The sequence below is a fragment of the Aegilops tauschii genome, chromosome 7, assembly GCF_002575655.3.
Source record: "Aegilops tauschii subsp. strangulata cultivar AL8/78 chromosome 7, Aet v6.0, whole genome shotgun sequence".
NCBI lineage: Eukaryota > Viridiplantae > Streptophyta > Magnoliopsida > Poales > Poaceae > Aegilops > Aegilops tauschii.
The window spans coordinates 543019605-543037585 of record NC_053041.3 but is presented as its reverse complement, the minus strand read 5'-3'; the positions used below and the strand labels follow the sequence as shown (position 1 = coordinate 543037585).

The 17981-nt window shown below is 46.0% G+C and overlaps 2 protein-coding genes across 2 annotated transcripts; both read left to right on the top strand.

Moving 5' to 3' along the window:
• Positions 1-9486: 9486 nt before the first annotated feature.
• LOC109748600 (cleavage stimulating factor 64) lies at positions 9487-13043 on the top strand. The gene has a single exon (XM_020307629.4). The coding sequence runs from the start codon at positions 11978-11980 to the stop codon at positions 12662-12664; it is 687 nt and encodes a 228-aa protein (XP_020163218.1). The 5' UTR covers positions 9487-11977; the 3' UTR covers positions 12665-13043.
• A 1556-nt stretch (positions 13044-14599) lies between these two features.
• Positions 14600-16047, top strand: LOC109748596 (uncharacterized). The gene has a single exon (XM_020307623.4). It carries the CDS (start codon positions 15220-15222, stop codon positions 15865-15867), a length of 648 nt encoding a protein of 215 aa, XP_020163212.1. The 5' UTR covers positions 14600-15219; the 3' UTR covers positions 15868-16047.
• Positions 16048-17981: the final 1934 nt, after the last annotated feature.

The window sequence follows — 17981 nt, the reverse complement described above, 5'->3', positions numbered from 1 at the left end:
GTAGTAAGGTCTGCATCAGCTTCTGAACGCACTAAATCAAGCACCTCAAAACGTTGGTTCTTCAGGTCAAGGCAGATCGCGTAGTGGTGACCACACTTGTCGTGTGGGTCGTGTGGTGCAAGCTCCTGGAACATGGGGAACAAGACCTGCAAACAAAAATGAAGGAAAGAAAAGAAGCATAGCTCACATTAAGAACATAAATGATGTAGTTGGAAAAATGACATGTAAAGATATCACCAGTTACACTAACAAGGCACATGAGTGACTACAAAAGCATCAAGGGTCCAAGAAAAGTGGACCAACGTATAATGTTTAGTTGTAGTGGGTAATTAAAAGAAGTTGCCGTCCATGTATGAACAAAGTTGCCATGTATTTTAGTTTGAAGTTGCCACATAGGTTGTATTAGGAAAGCAAATCAGAAGTCATTTTACATGGCAGCTGTTGCCACATGAAACAGCTGTCACAAAACAGGGTGTAGCCCACATCTGAAGCATAGCTACTGGCAAAAAAATAACATGGGAGGAAAAAAATGTGCAAAAAAGGAAGTACTCACACATTTCTTCATTGTGAGCTTGAAATCATCATGCGCAGCAAAATGCTTCCTCAGGATTTTGTGGTGGAAGTCACCATCCCATATTTTGCACGTCACAGTGTACTGCATGATTGTTTTGTCGGGAGACATATCCATATGCCTGTTGATGAAGTCAATCCCACATGCAACTACATTCTTCGACATTTTACCGAGTGGCCTCACAGACTCGGCAAGATCACCCAGGTCAACGTACATCGCATCACATTGTATGATCTTGGTTCTGTCCAAACATGAGCTGTATGAAAATGATATAACATGAAAGAATAATATCTACTAAGTGAAAAAAAGAAATAAAACGTAAACGGAGCATATCTAGAAATATCAAAAGGATGAATAGTAAAAAGAGCAAAGCAAACGAGAGGTTTATGTGGGTGTGGTCATTACGCTTTCAGCTCCTTCATGTGATTGTTGTTGGACCTCGCATTTCCAAAGCGCTTGACAATATCGTACAGCTGGTTCTGATCCTTTGTGGCCTTGACTTCCGGCTCATAATCATCCGCGGGTGGCGCCTGAACTACCCTACGCTGCCTCACAGAACCAGGGGTGGCACTTCTAATGGTATCCTCAGATACGGACTCAGCAGGCACGTTGGAACTTGATTGGCCCTGACCTCGTGAGGACCTCCTCTGCAATGCTGCCTCCTCAATCTTGCGGTAAGCTTCATCAAGTGACGGCGTAATCTCCTCAGGGGTGGCTGCACGGATCAAAAAAGTGGGTTAGGAATCCTTGGAAAACAAAACAAATCTAGTTTGAAATGAAGGTTGCAGAAATATGAGATGTAGGCACAGAAAGTAGGGAGTTGCCATGTGCAATGCGTTGTAGTTGCCATGTGACAACAACTACAGTTGCCATGATGTATCAACTGTAGTTGCCATGTGCTTGTAGAATGGAAAAATGGAGTATGGCAACAGGAAAAATGTAGGTGACAGCGTGCAAGCAAATCCAGTTGTCATGTCCATCAGATAACATTTGCCATCATAAGTGGGAACCCAAAACAAATGCTTGGAACAAAAGTCAGACTAAAAAGATGTATACACGAATATGATAAACGCATAAAGAAATGTACCTTGCACAACCGGCTCTGCGAACTTCATAGCCTTCTTGCCCTCGACCATTGGCTGCGCCATCATTGGGGCCATGCCTGCCGGGAAAGCAAAGGCAACTGGTGAAGGATCTTGCACCACTGGTTCATCTTGACTACGATCAATGCCAAGGCTACAACTCGGTGGGGTGAAGGCCATTGGGTGCCTCTCCTGCCTACTGCCAGACCGCGAACAACTTGCTGGGCAGAATCCAAGGGTGAAAGATCAACAAACATATCTGCATCGGCTGCTGCAGAGTCATCAGGCTTATTCGTAGGACGGGTCGTGCTGTCAGCGGTATCAGTCACAGCTTTCTTGACAATCTTCTTGTTTGGGCTGTAGGGGACACCGATGTTGACTGGGAGCTTAGAAGTGCGCAGATTTAAGCTGGGGTTATCCACTGCGGGTAAAGACGCAGTCTGCTCCGCACGTTCACCTCCGTCAGTCATGCCCGGCTTGCCACCTGGGTCGGTTGTACTCCGGTCTTCCGTTCTCTCCATAACATTGCTTCTGGCAGGTGGTGGGAATAGTGTGGACGTAGGCACATAACCAGAGTCATCTCTGCTGCTCCTAGCTACAGCAGGCGCGTTGGGTGTGTCTGCAAATTGCTTGCGGGGGCTACGACGCCTAGGTGGAAGACCAGCTCGCGCAACGGTCACCTTGGCAACCTCTGGAGCATCAGAAGCTGGAGTTGTTGTGCCAAGAGTCTCACCTATGGATGGCATATCATTATGAACTGTCGCCTCAGCCCCTTCTTTCGTGGACGAAGAAGTGCCACCACCCACGCGCTTGGAATCCGTGTCAGATGAGCGGGAATCTTCCTTGCTTAGGTTGATCTCGGGGGCGTCCACTTCAACACTTGCTGATCGGGTCGCATGGCTCACAGCAGCATCCTTCATTGCTAGCAGAGTGGGAAATATTTCAGCAGTCCTGGCAGATACCGACTCGTCACTCCTGGATGTACGGATGCCTGCTGTCGTAGCCTGCACATCTGCAACCGGCGGAGATGTTCGGCCGCTTGCATCAGAGCTAGTGGGAACAGTGGACGGTGCAGCAGCAGGTTTGTGCACTGGCGCCTCATGAACGTCTGAGTTGCCACCTGTCGACAGCTTTGAGTGTATGCGTTCGAGTGGGTCTCTGGGGTTCTGCTTCGTCACGCGTGTGGTAGTCTTCTTCAGCCTGAAAAAAAAACACGAACATTGTTAGATGAACAGATGATAGTTTCCATGTAGGTAGAATAAGAGTTGCCATGTGGACCAGTTAGCAGTTGCCATGCGTAACAAGCAGCAGTTGCCATGGAAGACATCTTAAAAAATGTAAGAAATGTGTGATGTGCCAGGAATGCCATTTCAAAACTAGGTGTGGATGAGTGCACAAAACAGATGGAAAAGCTGGTAGTTGCCATGTAGGTGGAATAAGAGTTGCCATTTTGCCTGGTTAGCAGTTGCCATGCAAAAACAGGCAGGAGTTGCCATGTAGTAAGAAGAAATAGAGCATGGGAGAAACAACAGTTGCGATGTGGGACTGATGGCAGTAGCCCATGTGGCAAGCTGAACAACTGCATTGAAAGGCAAAAATATAGCAATGTGGCAATGAAGAAAGAACATGGATAACCTACTTCTTGACTGTCTTCCTCAAATCTGGCAACACGACAGGATCACCGGTGTTAGACATTGACGTACGAGGAGATGACCTAGTGGAATGCGTGTCACCAGCAATAGGGGCACCCTTGTTCAATCGAGCAGAAACACGGGTTGGTGTTGGTGCTTGTTTCTTCGTAACTGCTCGTCCACCAGCTGTCGCCTCGCTGCACATATAAGAAAGAGGCAAAAAAAAGGTGCCAAGTGTCAGACACGAAAATCGTTGCCACGCTTAGCAAAAACAAATGGAAAAGGGGGTCAGTCTGTTCGAAAGGATAGACAAAACAAAACACTAAAAAAGAAGTCGAACCTCCTCCTAGCAGCTAAGGGATCGGTCCTAGGTCTCTTGACAGGAGAGCCCTGCCCAACCTCCTCTAGATCCCTCCCCCTCTTTGAGGGCGACACCCCCTTGCCTCTCGCAGTTGTGTATTCTTTGACTTTCTCCGGTGAGGGGACATCTGGTACACCCTTGCCCTTCTTACCACCTGCACGAACGTCGACATGTTCATCATCGTCGGTGTCATGTTGCACATTCTCCATGTCATCGTCGTCGTCCTTGTCGAGAGCAGCATCTCCATCTAGTTCATCTTGTGTGTCGGGAAGCTCCTGCGAGCTGTTGTAGTCGTACCGACCACGGCAACCAGTTGGCCGATGTGTCCGTTCTGCAACAAATGGAGTGAACTACCTTGCAACCGCGTCGCTGTTAGACCCATTAAGGGACGTCCAACCCTCAACCAACTTCCCGAGCAAGCTGGTCATTCCGGATGCAAACTGCCCAATTAGATGCTCAACAGGTGCCCTCGCCTGTGCACGAAACAAGAAGCAGCAGTAACCAACCGTATTAAAGTCACGTGCACAAGATCAAAATAAACCAAACACAACCTTAGATATATATATCCTTGATTACCTCAACAGGACAAGACGGAGCTGAGTGCACGTCCATCCACTTTCCAAAGTTTTGAGGCCCACCAAACACGTTGTAGTCTATAGCATGCTTGGCCATCAGCTGGAAAAAACCAAAAAAACAGCTAGCATGTAAAGAGAAAAAACAAATGAACACTAACTAACAGTTCATGTATTCCAAAATAAAAATAAAAAAAGAGGAAGAGGATAGAAGTTTCAAAATGGATGGCAGAGTTGCCATGTGGCGTCAGACATGGATACCATGCGTAGACAGCCATGGCTAACAAGGTAGTCATCTCTTGTTAGCCACAGACGGTTGCCGTATGGGGATTTTTTTCATATGTTATGCAGCGTCAAAATTAAAAGAATGTCGTGCAAAGAAAGAAGCCAGAACTAACCTGCAGTTTCCCGTATTTTGTATCAGTTATCTTGTCCGCGGCAAGCACAGCCTTGACATCATCGTAAGTCCACGCAGAAACAGCAAACTTGTGTGGAGGCGGCGGGCCTCCTATCCCAGTAAATTCCACAGTGGACAGATCAAGACAATCGACGTACATGAGCTGATGTACAACAATTTAAAAAGAAAAAATATCAGTTGCCATCATGGTATTTTGCAAAAAAAGAAGCTAATGTATGTTCCTTCAATCATCAAGTTGGAGGGCATGAAGAAGGAAAGAGTTGCCATGTATTTCTGTTAGTTGCCATCTATATGTGTTAGTTGTCATCTAGTTATGTTGGCAGTTGTCATCTAGTTATGTTGGTAGTTGCCATTCTAGTTATGTTGGCAGTTGCCATCTTGTTATGATGGTAGTTGCCACAATGTCACCATCATGGTTGCCATGCATGCTCAAGGAGCTAGGAGTGTTTGCAAAAGAGTAGTACAAAAATACCATTAAATGGAGTCGACAACCCTTCTGTTACATCTTGTTTGAGAATGCATCATGCAGGAAGTCCGCAATGAACTTACACCAATTCATGTTCTTCACTTCTTTCAGTTTTGCCTGCACGACACAAATTTCAGGACAAGAAGTTGCTGCATCAGAAATCGAAATGGGAAAACATCAAAAAACTGGCAGTGACTAGCTTACAGATGACATAGGAGTCAGAAGATTGAAGGAAAAAATGAAGGAGTAGAGATAGAGCATTCACCAGCATGGGGAAGCATTTGTTGCTTGGGCGAAGAGATGTGGTCGGCGCAAAAACAGCTGAGATCAGGTACGTGAGTAGCTTCATCTTAAAAACTTCGCCATGGGTTTTCATGCCCTCCAGCGAATTTGCCAGCACGGTCGTGTTCGGCATGGATGTCATCCCAGGAAACAAACGGGCAAACAACGTTTCCTCAATCGGATTATTGACCTCATACGGGACTTTGATTTCTCCACGGGGCACACCCAATGTGCAGAACACGGATTCCTCGTCTAACGGCAGTCTTCCACGTCCCGGAATCACAAATTCCCTGGAGGCGGGCTCGTAAATCTCACCAAGCCAGTCGCATACAGGGTTCACTAGATTCTTGCACCAAACATCCATCAGAGCCTGCATCCCCAACTCAGCAGCAGCTCCCTTCTGGTCGTCGGTGAATCCCTCGGTCAATATAGTCAGGCGTTCCTGTGAAGCCTTATTGCGATTACGTTTCTTCTTCTGCAAAACAGAGAAATGATCATTTGTTGCCATGTTTCACTATCATGAAGGTTTAGACCCTATCAGACGATTGCAAACTCAACATGACATTCAAAACATATGGGGAAAGTGGGCTGGGGGGTGGACAGTTACCTCATCGCCGTCTGTTGTCCGTCTAGTTGCGCGATTCTGCCGCGGTAACTCCATGAAATCATCATCGTCGTCTTGATGATCGCCGCGAGCCATTCTGCTGAGGTCAGAACAAAGCAAAATGTCAGGGTGAAAATGAAAGTATGAAGTAAGCAGTTGCCACCTAACAGAATGTACTTGCCACATGGGCTCAATTGAAAGTGGCAAAAAGTTTAGGCAATATCGTATGAACACCCACACCCCCTATGATTGTCCAACAATAAATGTGGCAACAAAACACATTGGCTTCATTTAAAAAATGTACAGATCATAAGGCACTTGAAAACAAAATGCTGAAGTTGCCATGTTAGCACAAGATAGTACGAAAGAAAGGCACAAATCTTCGGCTGCACAAACATATAATGTGGCAACTCACACTCTGTCCTCGTACAAAAAATGAGTTGTCATATATTCAAAGGCAAATGTACTAGATTGAAATTGTCATATGCTAAAATGCAAGACAATTCAGAAATTGTTGAAAACATCTACTGAACAACCTGTAATGTGGCAACTCACACACTGACCTCATATTAAAAATGAGTTGCCATGTAGTACGACCAAATATGTTCAGATATCACAAGTTTGCATGGCAAAACACAAAATTGAGTATATCGTATAGTGAATTTGCCACATTATCTTGCCTACATCATGGCAACAGCCATAGTGTGTTAACAGAAATGCTTGCCACATGGAAATCATAATTGTGGCAACTGACACATTTGATCAGGAAATTAGTTGTCATCCAGTGCACATAGTTGTCATATATTCAAAGGCAAATGTACTAGGTTGAAAATGCCATGGTAAAATAAAAAGACAATTCAAAAAGTGTTGAAAACATCTACTGAACAACCTGTAATGTGGCAACTCACACACTGACCTCATATTAAAAATGAGTTGCCATGTAATACGGTCAAATATGTTCAGATATCACAAGTCAGTATGGCAAAACACAAAATTGAGTCTATTGTACAGTGAATTTGCCACATTATCCTGCCTATATCATGGCAACAGCCTTAGTGTGCTAACAGAAATACTTGCCGCATGGAAATCATATTGTGTGGCAACTTACACATTTGATCAGGAAATTAGTTGCCATCCAGTGCACATAGTTGCTGAAACTGCCATGACTACCTATTTACTACACTTTATCATGCCTACAGCATGGCAACAGCCATAGTGTGTGCACAAAAAAAGTTGCCACATGGAAAACAAATTTGTGGCAAATGACACAATTGATCAGGGAATTAGTTGCCATCCAGTGCAGATAGTTACTGAAACTATCATGTCTACCTTCATACTGCACTTTGAAATACAACTACCTAGATCTAGGGTTCATTGGCAACTATCATAACCTGAAATTCGTCAACAAAAAACTTTCTACACTGATCGCAAATAGCATTTCGAGACAAATACATAACTAATGGACAGAAAAACGCCGGCTCAATCCCAAGGCAGAACCAGGATGTGGCTGCGGGCAGGCCGAGCCACACCGGCATGACAGCCGCGGCGGCGGCGGCCAAACTGTGCAATGCCACCGAAAATGACCAGCACAGGACTCCGCTGCCGCCAGGAATGCCGGAGCATCGCGAATCCGCCTGAATCTCGATGAATCTCGAGCGGAACATTGACCACAGAGGAGAGGGGAGAAATGCAAGGAAGGAACGTGGCCGTGGGAAGGAGCATTACCTTCACTCTGTAGGCACTCCGGCGAATACGCTCCGGTCCGGCGAGTCCCACCGACGGGCGCGAATGCCGTCGACTCTTCCACCTCTGCCGTCGCCTTCTCCTCTCGCCTTCTCTTCCAATCGAATGAACTGCGGGGTGGGTTGGGTGAGTAATGAAGTGGAGAGTAAATGGAACCGTGAGGGGAGGAGGGGCGAAGTGCGCGACGTGGTTGACGGCAACCGCGGTTCGGGCGTGGCGTGCGGGCGCAGAGCAATTCCACCGCACGCCTCCGAGTGGCAACCGTTGACCGGGGGGGCAACCGGCGTGTGGGCGAACACTCTCACACACCACACACGCGACTTGTCCTACGTGGCACACAAAATCAGCCAAAACGTGCCAAGATTTGTGCAGAAACTGTTGAACGGCGATGGAGGTGTGTGGTTGAGTTGGCTAACACCCACACGTGTGGGCGTTATCTTTTTCGTAAATCTTTCATTGTATGATAATTGGCAGAGAAAATGTTACAACATGTGCATCTGAGGAATGAAGTTTCAGAGCTGCCAAGAATTGTTTCTACTACATGAGTTAAGCATGGCCGCTCCGTGACAAGTTCAGGGATGTAGCAGAGAATTTAATTCAAATTGTGAACTTTCGTGGAGATAGACTATTTTTGTGATTAGTGTGACAATCTGCACCTGACAGGATGACGATGTCCATCATCAAGACTGACATCGGAAAACTTTGTTTTGATGGAGCTGATCAATCTACAAGGCGAGGGCAGGCCATCGTCGGCTCGCGGCTGATTTCCAATGGTCTGTCCCTTCTCCCTAGAAGAACATCATAGAAAGGCCCTCCACTCTTAACAAATCAGTACATACTTGCCCAATACTTTGTATGACAAGCTACATGTATCTGGCAAAATGGAGTACAAGATGTAAGATGCTCACCAAGAGTACACCATAGCGAGGTGCAAGGTTGCAATGTCAGCACATGATACCCTTTACATCGTTTTCGGCGTAGCTCACACCCAATGCATACCAATCTTCATTTAGCTTCTTCGTGTTTAGTTTTTGTAGACCCTGAGTTAAGAGCTGGTGGTGGCAATCACACGTTTACCCGCCCTCAAACTTCAGAAAGATTTTGAAGCACTGAAAACCGGATTTCCGCAAATCCAGAGCATAGTCATGCTTAGGACATCGATGAGAGAAGCCAATGACATGGAATGTTGTAAGCTAGCTGAAGCCATGATGACCCCTTTCCCAGTGTCTACTATTCCCCCGCATCCTTCATACATATTTTTCAGTTTTCCTTTCATCTCTTCATTATTTGTGGACTGACACCTATTTGCTTAATCAGAACTCCAAAAAGTACGGTATTGTCAATGTGGGCGAATGATTTTTATGCAGCTTGATGGTCTGTTCCGCTGTAGATGGACCAATATATATATATTGCACGTATGGTTAGAGTTGTTGGGCTCTTCACTTGTATTTACATCGTTATTGAACTTCCTGCTTATAAATTGTGCACGGAAGATTTCCCTTTACTCGTGTTCCTGTTATAGGAGCGGTTGGTATAGTGGTGTCCACAACAGTAACAAAAACTCAAGCTGCTCCTTTGTGTGCCCAATTTATTAGGCGAGCTTTGCTACATCTACATCAAATCTCTTACGAATCTTACATACGAGCTCACGTGGTTGACTAAGCTCGCAGTCGGGAATGCATCCGCGAAACGGAGTTCCGTCGAGCAGTAACTGGTAGGATGGGTGGTTTCTCCAAGGTTATGGACCGATTTGTGTAAGTTTCCATCAGTTTTAGGACGGTTTCACACTTTTCTTTCTTCTTCTTTTTAATCTTTGTTATGTGTTTTCGTTTATGATTTTCATTGTTTTTTAGTTTTTTTCCTATACTTCTTCTTTTCATTTTTGTTCCTTTTCATTTTTCTTTGTTTCAAATACATGCCAACTTTCTTTAATACATGTCATACTTTTTTGTATGTACGCTGACTTTTTTTTAAATGCATGATGAACATTTTTTCAAATACATCTTTGAATATATATATATATGGAAAATCCATCCTACCACCCAGTGGTAGTTACCCCACATATCTTATATACTATCATATGATACTATATATATATATACTATTTTATTATTTTAAATATGTTCATAAACTATATCTAAGATATTTCAAAGCAAGTTACATGAAAAAATTGCATATGAGTCCATAGTTTTTGTTATATTTATGAAATTCGTACATATTTGTACGTAAAAAGAGCATACTCAAAATATGGTACATACTATCTAAAAATTAATATATATACTATATAATCATTGATATAGTACATACTACACGTACATACTCTCGGTTTTAACAGATACTACATACAACATAGAAAACGCAAGTGGTGATAACTACCACTGCTTGTAGGAAACATACAATATATAAAATACATGTTAAAAAATATACAATACATGTTTAAAAAAAATAGAATACATATTGAATATTTTTTAATACATGTGAAACATTATTCAGATGCACCTTGGACATTTTTTAAATACCTAATGATTTCTTTCTAATACACTTTGAACATTTTCCGAATACACGTTGTATATTTTTCATGTAAACTCGATCAGTTCTTTGATACAAGTTGAACATTTTGCCATACATGATGAACATTTCTTGGGAATGTCATGATCATAATTTTAGAAATCTGTAAATATTTTGAAATGTCACAACCATTTTTGGAATTGTGTGAACATTTTTCTAAACTTACATGAAAAAAAAATCAATGCATGAATATATATTTTGAAACGCATGAACATTTTTTTGAATAGCATGTTTTTTTGTCAAATGTAGGAATATTGTTTAAACCATGAGAACAAAAGGCTTACATTTTCCAAATACTTTTACAATATCTGGTGAATATTTATTTATAACTAAAAAAGTAAATTAAAGAAATATAGCTACACTTTAGAGTATTTTCGAGAATATAAACATAAGTCTTTTTAGGGGTATATAAACATAATTTTTTAGGGGTATATAAACACAAACAAGAAAATGAAAATTCCTCTTGTGCGCCGGCCCACTACTCGCTGCCCTTGAGGCGAGCGGTTAGATGGCAGGGATCTTTGCTGCCTTTGAGGCGAGCGGTCCTGTTTTGTTTGTTCCACATGGTTTTATTTGGTTCTTTTTTTTCTTGATTTTATTATTATTATTATTATTATTCTCATATTAGTTTTCTTTTTTCCCCTTCGGTTTTCTATGTTTCCTTCTCTGGTTTTGTAAGGTTTTCTTTATTTATTTCCCTTCTTTTCAATAACACATGTCTATATTTTTCATATGCATTGAACATTTTTCGTATACAGCAGGAATATTTTTTTGTCATAATTTCATATTTTTAAAATACATGATTACAATTCTTTTTTTGCAAAATATATGTTTTCATGTATACTTTTTTCATACACATTGTACATTTTATATATGTTAACATATTTAAATACAGAATTTAATTTTTTCAAATAAATTTTTGAACATTTTTTCAAATACATGTCGAAACATTTCTCTGTATGGTATGAAACTTTTTTTAAACTATGCGGATATTTGTTTACATTGGATAAATATTTTTTTCCAACATGTCACAAACATTATATGTAAAATACGTGAACGTTTCTAAATGTAACGTACATGTTTTTCGAGCGGTACAATTCTTTAATTACACGGACATTTATTTACACCACTCAAAAACCAACATCTTGTTTAGATTGCATAGCTTTTTCTAAATGGCACGTGCACATGTTTTGAAATGTTGGTACGTTTTTTTGCATGGTAGGAACATTTTTCTAAAACTAGAGCGAACATTTCTTTCACACTGCATTTACATTTTTAAATGCACGATGAACACTTTGTTACATAAATTTACTAATTTATTATAACATGTGTATTTAGTACTGTCCCAAATATTAAAAAAAAAGTAAAAAAAAAAAAGTGTGACGTCAGCATGCCATCAACATAGTCGCTACCGACGACAAAGCCGTGCCCGAATACAACTGCCAGGGAAGAATGTTCTCGAAGACACGAGCCGCCTGGAACAAGTCCTCAATTCCAACAGGAACACGTCTTGTTACCGCCAATGTGCCGGTCTCTGTCCCCGACCTACCGTAGGTCGGCGCGGGAGCCGCTTCTATAAACCTAAGTTTTACCAATCTTCAAACCATCAAAACCAATAGCAATCAGGCCGCGCGCCGCTGCGTCATACGAACGTCTCGTCGCGCCGCGCAACCAGCACCATGGACGGCATCACCGCCACGTCGTGCCGCTGCAGCAGCGTGGTGTTCGTGGGCAACATCCCGTACCAGGCGAGCGAGAAGGAGCTCCGGGACGCGTGCGAGGAGATCGGCCCCGTGGCGTCCCTCCGCGTGGCCACCGACAAAGACAACGGCAGGCCCCGCGGCTTCGCCTTCTGCGAGTACCTCGACGACGAGACGGCCCGCAGCGCCTGCCGCAACCTGCACGGCCACCCCCTCCACGGCCGCGCGCTCCGCGTCGGCATCGCCGCACCGGAGCAGCAGCAGCAGCAAGGGCGCCGGCGCGTCGGCGACGACGACCCGGACCTGCCCGTGGGCGTGGAGGGCGCCACGCACGCCGCGTCGCAGGTGTCCGGGACGCCCAGCGCCGCCGTGACGAGGTACCTGGCGGGGTTGAGCCGGCGCCAGCTGCGGGAGCTCCTGGACTCCGTGGCGATGGAGCCCGCGGAGTCCGTGGAGCGGGCGAAGCGAGAGTTCAGGGGTCTCGCGACGTTAATCGAGCAGGCGGGGATACTGCTCGACATGGCGGCCGCAAGTGACGCCGGTGCCGCTGGTAAGCGCCCCGGCAGTCTGCCGGAGTCGGGGCAGGGTGCACCGCCGAAGGTGAGAAAGTTGGACGATGGCACGTCAGTTCCTTGGACCGTCGCAGGCGTTGTTGCATGCCGCTGATGGGTCAACTGTTTTATTTGTTTTCTAGGTAACTTCTAATTTTTCATCAAGTGTATGTAGTATACACATAAATTTAGAACTCTAGAGAATAACAAAAGCATCACATGGTATAACTAACGACTCACTGCCGATATTGGGCAGTATGTCAAACACTTGGCAAAGACACGGAGTGCACAGGAAAACACGCTCTGCAACCGGCTGGTACTTGGCAAAGCCTTGCCTTTGTCGAGCGAAACTACTGAGCACACGACACTAGTGTGCACGACGCGTGCACGATGGCACATCTACCGCTGAGTTGCCATGCATGAACCTGCATGGACGGCTTGATAGCCCCATCGTCTACACATCGTTCACACTGTGTCGTGTGCATCGAGTGCAGATAGAAAACACTCGGCAAAGAATTGGGCGCCCGGCAAAATCTGTGATATGTGCCCCTTCTTGCCGCGGTTGACAGAAGAGTGGCAGCGTGGCCTCATTTGTGGAAATGCATGTCAGACCGCCGAAGGTGAGCATGTTGGACGATGGCATGTCAGTCCTTGGATAGTTCCAGGCGCTGTCTTTGCCGTTGATGTTTGTTTTGAAGTAACTTTAATTTAATTTTCAAGTATAGTATAAACAGAAATTTAGAACTCAACTAAAAGATCAACATAACTATGAAAAGAAACATAACTCTAGGGAATAAGGGCAACTCCAACGTAGATAATCAAATCGCCCTCAAACATCTAGATTGGATGGTTCGGACAGATTTTGTCATCCAATGGCAGTCATCAAAATTGTTCAATTGGTCTAGATGTCCAAAATCCCAGAAACGGAACCAAGCTTAGGGGTCAGGCTCCGACACCAAAATACCCCACATGGAGCTCTTCCCCCCTCCCCCCTACTCCGTACCTTTGCATGTACTCTGTATCTGCACCCATGGAGACCGTGGTCGCCGCTGAACCACCTTGGCCATCGTCTAGGCCTTGTCGGACCTCCGTCGCTCCAGCCAAACGCTTGACCACCTTGGCAAGCGCCACCGTTCCACCCCGGATCCCGCGGCGCCCAGGTACCATCAGCTCCTATCACCGCTATGGTTGCGTACTCCGCGAAGGAGGATGAATTGTTGTGTGATGCATGGTTGGCCAAAAGTGTGCAGTTTCAAGGCATGAAGGATACACGTCACTCATCAAGCTCGTAAGTTTATCTTCTTGTTGCTCAACATTGTTGGTGCTTTCATTGATTTGCTCAGTGTTGCAACTTGTTGATCACGTCATTGTCTAAACCAGAAGCGTGTGCACGTTGTACGAAACAACATAGAGCAAGCCCTTAATAATGATGCATTATTGGATGAAGCTCGATAGGCATAACAACTAGATCAACCAATGACTTAGAAGAAGTTCATTAAACTCGAGGATAGGAAGCTTGACATGAAGGTCGCTTTTGGGATCAACAAAATTTTAAAAACATGTTGAACAGCTTTCAAGTAGTACATTTGGATTTAAATGTATGGTTAAATTGCCATTGATCCAAATACATTTGTCAAAGTGACTAGAGGCTGACTATTGGTTTAGTTTTATTCCATCTTTTAGGGAAAGGGGCCGACATTTGGTGCCTGCGTTTAGATGGACTCCGCCCTCACTGCCAAAATCGGCCAGTTTGTCGATTTCTCATACCTTTGCCGAGTGTTTTATCTTGAACAGTCAATAAAAAAACCCATAAAATGAGTGCAAGGAAAAAAACACGGTAAACGGTTGACACATGCCAAAGCCTTGCCTTTGTCAGGTCTAGGTGAGGAAACACTCAGAAAAGAATTGGGCGCCCGGCAAAATCTGTGATGATATGTGCTCCTCATCGCCGCGGTTGATGGGGGGGGGGGGGGGGGGGGGGGCAGCGCGTCCTCATTGTCGAGTGGAAGTGTGAAAACACTTGGCAAAGGCTGGGCTGGTTAGTTAGTAATGTTCATGCTTGCCAGGTGTCTGATATACAACAAACATTTTTTATTTTCATTCTTTTTTATTTGTTTCTTTCCTTTGTTATCTTTTATTTCTTTTCTTTGCTTTTCTTCTCTTTGCCCCTCTCGTTGCAGCCCCCATCCTATATATTTTTTGTTTTTTTTCCACCCTCTATTTCCTGCAAGTTTCTCCCTCTCAAAGTTTTCCCTCCACCTCTCTCCCACCCTTTTCTCCAGCCATCCTCATCATATAAAAGGCCCCCACTCGTATGTTGTGTTGTGTCATTGCGATAGTGTTTCTCCTGCCTTTTCTTCCAGGCATGTATGTTAATTCTTTTATTTGAGTTTTTACTCCTTCAATGTCTCATTAGATAAAGATGGTAAAGGTAAAGAAAGAAAGAAAAAGTACAAAGCGCTCTCTGGACTGGACTCTGGGTGAGGTAACCAGCATGGAGCACCGTTTGATTTGGTTTCCTCTGCTCACAAGACCCACCCCTCGGCACAAGTATTCGGGCCCAGCTCCCCGCCACCTCGCCCCGCCGTGCGCTCCACTCTCCTAGCTGAGCCACCCCTCCCAGTCTCCATTCGCCGTCGGGGAGAGATCCGCGGAGCAGCTGAGCCAGCCATGGCCTGCTGGGAGCGCGACTGGTGGCAGAAGCGCCACTGCGAGTGCACCTGGACCAAGGCTGCCCTCTGGTTGGCGTTCCTGCTCCTCACCGGGGGCCTCATCGCCCCCTTCGCCGTCGTCAAGCCGCCGACTGCCACCGCCGGCTACGCCTTCCTCACGCGCTTCGAGCTCTCCCCGTCCCCGAACTCCACCGCGAAGCCGCCGCCGCTCCAGCTCCTGTCGTACAACGCCACGGTGCACATTGCCCTGCGCAACCCCAACCTGTACCGGGGCATCAGCTACCTCGCCCTCGCGGCCTTCTCCTTCAACGGCACCCGCTTCGACGACGAGTCCAGTGCCGCGGGGGTGGTGGACCTCTACCTCGACGCACAGGAGGAGAAAACGGTGCGCCTCGAGGTCGGCGGGGTCGACCGCAAGCTGCCGGCAGCCGGTGCGGCGGAGTTCGCCAGGCAGAAGGAGGCCGGCTGGTTCGAGGTGGAGGTGCGGCTGGACGCGGTGGTGCAGTACGACATGGCCCGCAAGACGTGGTGTCCCCTGGATATCATCTGCCCGCTCCGGCTGCAGCTCGTCGACTCGGACGTCGCCGCCATCGCCTTCAACAAGACCAAGTGCACCATCCTCAGGGTCAAGATCTCCGGCTGCTAGCCCGCCCGCCATTGCCACCAGTTGATTTGGTTTGGTTTGGTTTCATTTCCGCCTGTAAAGATCGATTCTTGCTCGGTGTTCTTCATCGGTACTACTGTACCCGGTAGGGCGAGGTCAGGCGCCCACCCCACCTTGATTTAGCGCAAGATTTTATATACAGGTACATTGTCTCGTTGTGTACACACGCCTCCGGAGCACGGCAGAAAAGAAAAAGGAGGACATGTCGTGGGGCTTGGGTTCAGCCCGGCACAACTCAGAAAAGAAAGGCCCAAATAAAGAGGGGGTGTTTCTTTCCAGGGACTTTTTTGTGTAGGACTAGAAAAAGTCCCTTTTAGAGACTTTTTTACCAAACGGGAGGGACTTTTTAGGACTAAACTAGGCATTTGGGACTAAATGAAGAAGACTCTCAAGGAGAGTCTTTTTGGGACTTTTCCAATAATGCCCCTCCATGCACCCATTGGCCCGCCATCCCATGGTGTTGTTTGATTGTTATTTTTCTATATACTAGGGGCAACATGGTCATTTAATAATCTCTAGAAAGGGACTATGGACTTTTTAGTCTCTGGAAATAAACAGGGAGGGACTTTTTAGGGACCAGGGACTTTTTAATTGGGACTAAAAAAAGTCCTAGGACTAGAGAACCAAACACCACCTAACTCCTCTGCACAAACGCACCATGCGCTCCAATCCTCCAACGCGAGCGTCGCCGGCCGCCTCCCTAATCGGCTGCTCATGTGCCGCCGCCTGTCGCCGTCCTGGCCTCCCCACTCCCCTGGTCTTGTCCCCGTCCCCGCCATCCTTCGCGAGCGCAGCCCACTGCTGGCTGCGAGAGAACGTCCCGGCCGCATGCTGCTGCTGCCTCCGTTCACAGCAGGGCAGCCGCGCCGGCTGTCTCGTCGCTTGAAAATTTTCGTTCATGCTTGGTAATTTTCTTATAACGTATCACAGCTTGGCTATTTTATTAGATGAGGCCACGAGGAGATATTAGAACGGGTGCTTGGCTCTAGGTTTTGGATGAAGTATATAACCAGCTTATGCAGGAATTTATTTGCTTATCTGACAATGAACTGAAATTTTCATGATCGGAAAATGTCTCACAACTCCCCGTGCATTGAACTTAAATTTAACTGAAAAAATGGTTGTCGGTCATGTGAGCAGCAGCGGCATTGCCGGTGGCCGGTGTTGGGTGGCGTGTTGCCGCGACGGTTATTAGTGAAAGGTCCGCCCCACCTTCAATTTTTTTCGTCCTCCGCCACTGGGTACTAGCTAGTGCAGAACAAGCATCAATATCTCTTCTAGTGTCACCCAAAGAACAAATTTCCCCTGCTCTGCTTGGTGTAACTATTGGGAGATATATTAGAGGTTGCAGAACTATAGTGTAGAACAAGCATCATTTCTATTAACCTTTCACAAGGAAACTACATGACTAACAATTAAAAAAAAGTAAGATAAAAAGCAAATCCTAAATAAAATTAAACATAAAGGAAATTAAAATTGAAAAGGAACACAAAAGTAAGAAATAAATAAATGTGTGAAATGTGGGCAAAATGTGAATTCACCACACGTGTGTGCGAAATGGTGCGAAATGGCGCTCATTCTTTGCTTAAGGCAGAAGATGTTTCTATGTGGCGGCATTAACATGTGATTTCTATTATACATTAGGAACACCGTATTTACTTTCTACCAATTTATTATGTTTAATAATAGAACTAGAAGCGGTAGGGCGTGCTTTGCTGCGCCGGTGACGCCTCTACGTTTTGATAATATCTTTATGTCCCCTTTCCCCTCCCCTCCCGGGTCGCACGCGCGGGCGACCCCGGGGGGCCGAAACCCTAGTGCCCAGCGTCCCACCCACCTCGAGCTCACCTAAGCGGCGCCGGCGGTGGTGGCGGCGGGCACAGTCGGCGCACCCCGACGGGCCTCCCTCGCGCGGGGAGCGGCGTCATCCGGGCGGCGCATGACGGAGCAGGCGGCAGAAAGGAGGAGGCGGCGCGACGAGGCCATGGCGGCGGGGCGGCGCTCAGCCAGGAGTGGCTGCCTTGCAGTGGCCGAGCCTGCTTCGTCCTCGGACGTCTCCATCGTAGTGCCTGCTCCAGGTCCTGGTCGTGGAGGAT

Bases quoted from the DNA above. Each gene is read 5' to 3' on its own strand.
- LOC109748600 (XM_020307629.4), top strand. From the start codon at position 11,978: ATGGACGGCATCACCGCCACGTCGTGCCGCTGCAGCAGCGTGGTGTTC.
- LOC109748596 (XM_020307623.4), top strand. From the start codon at position 15,220: ATGGCCTGCTGGGAGCGCGACTGGTGGCAGAAGCGCCACTGCGAGTGC.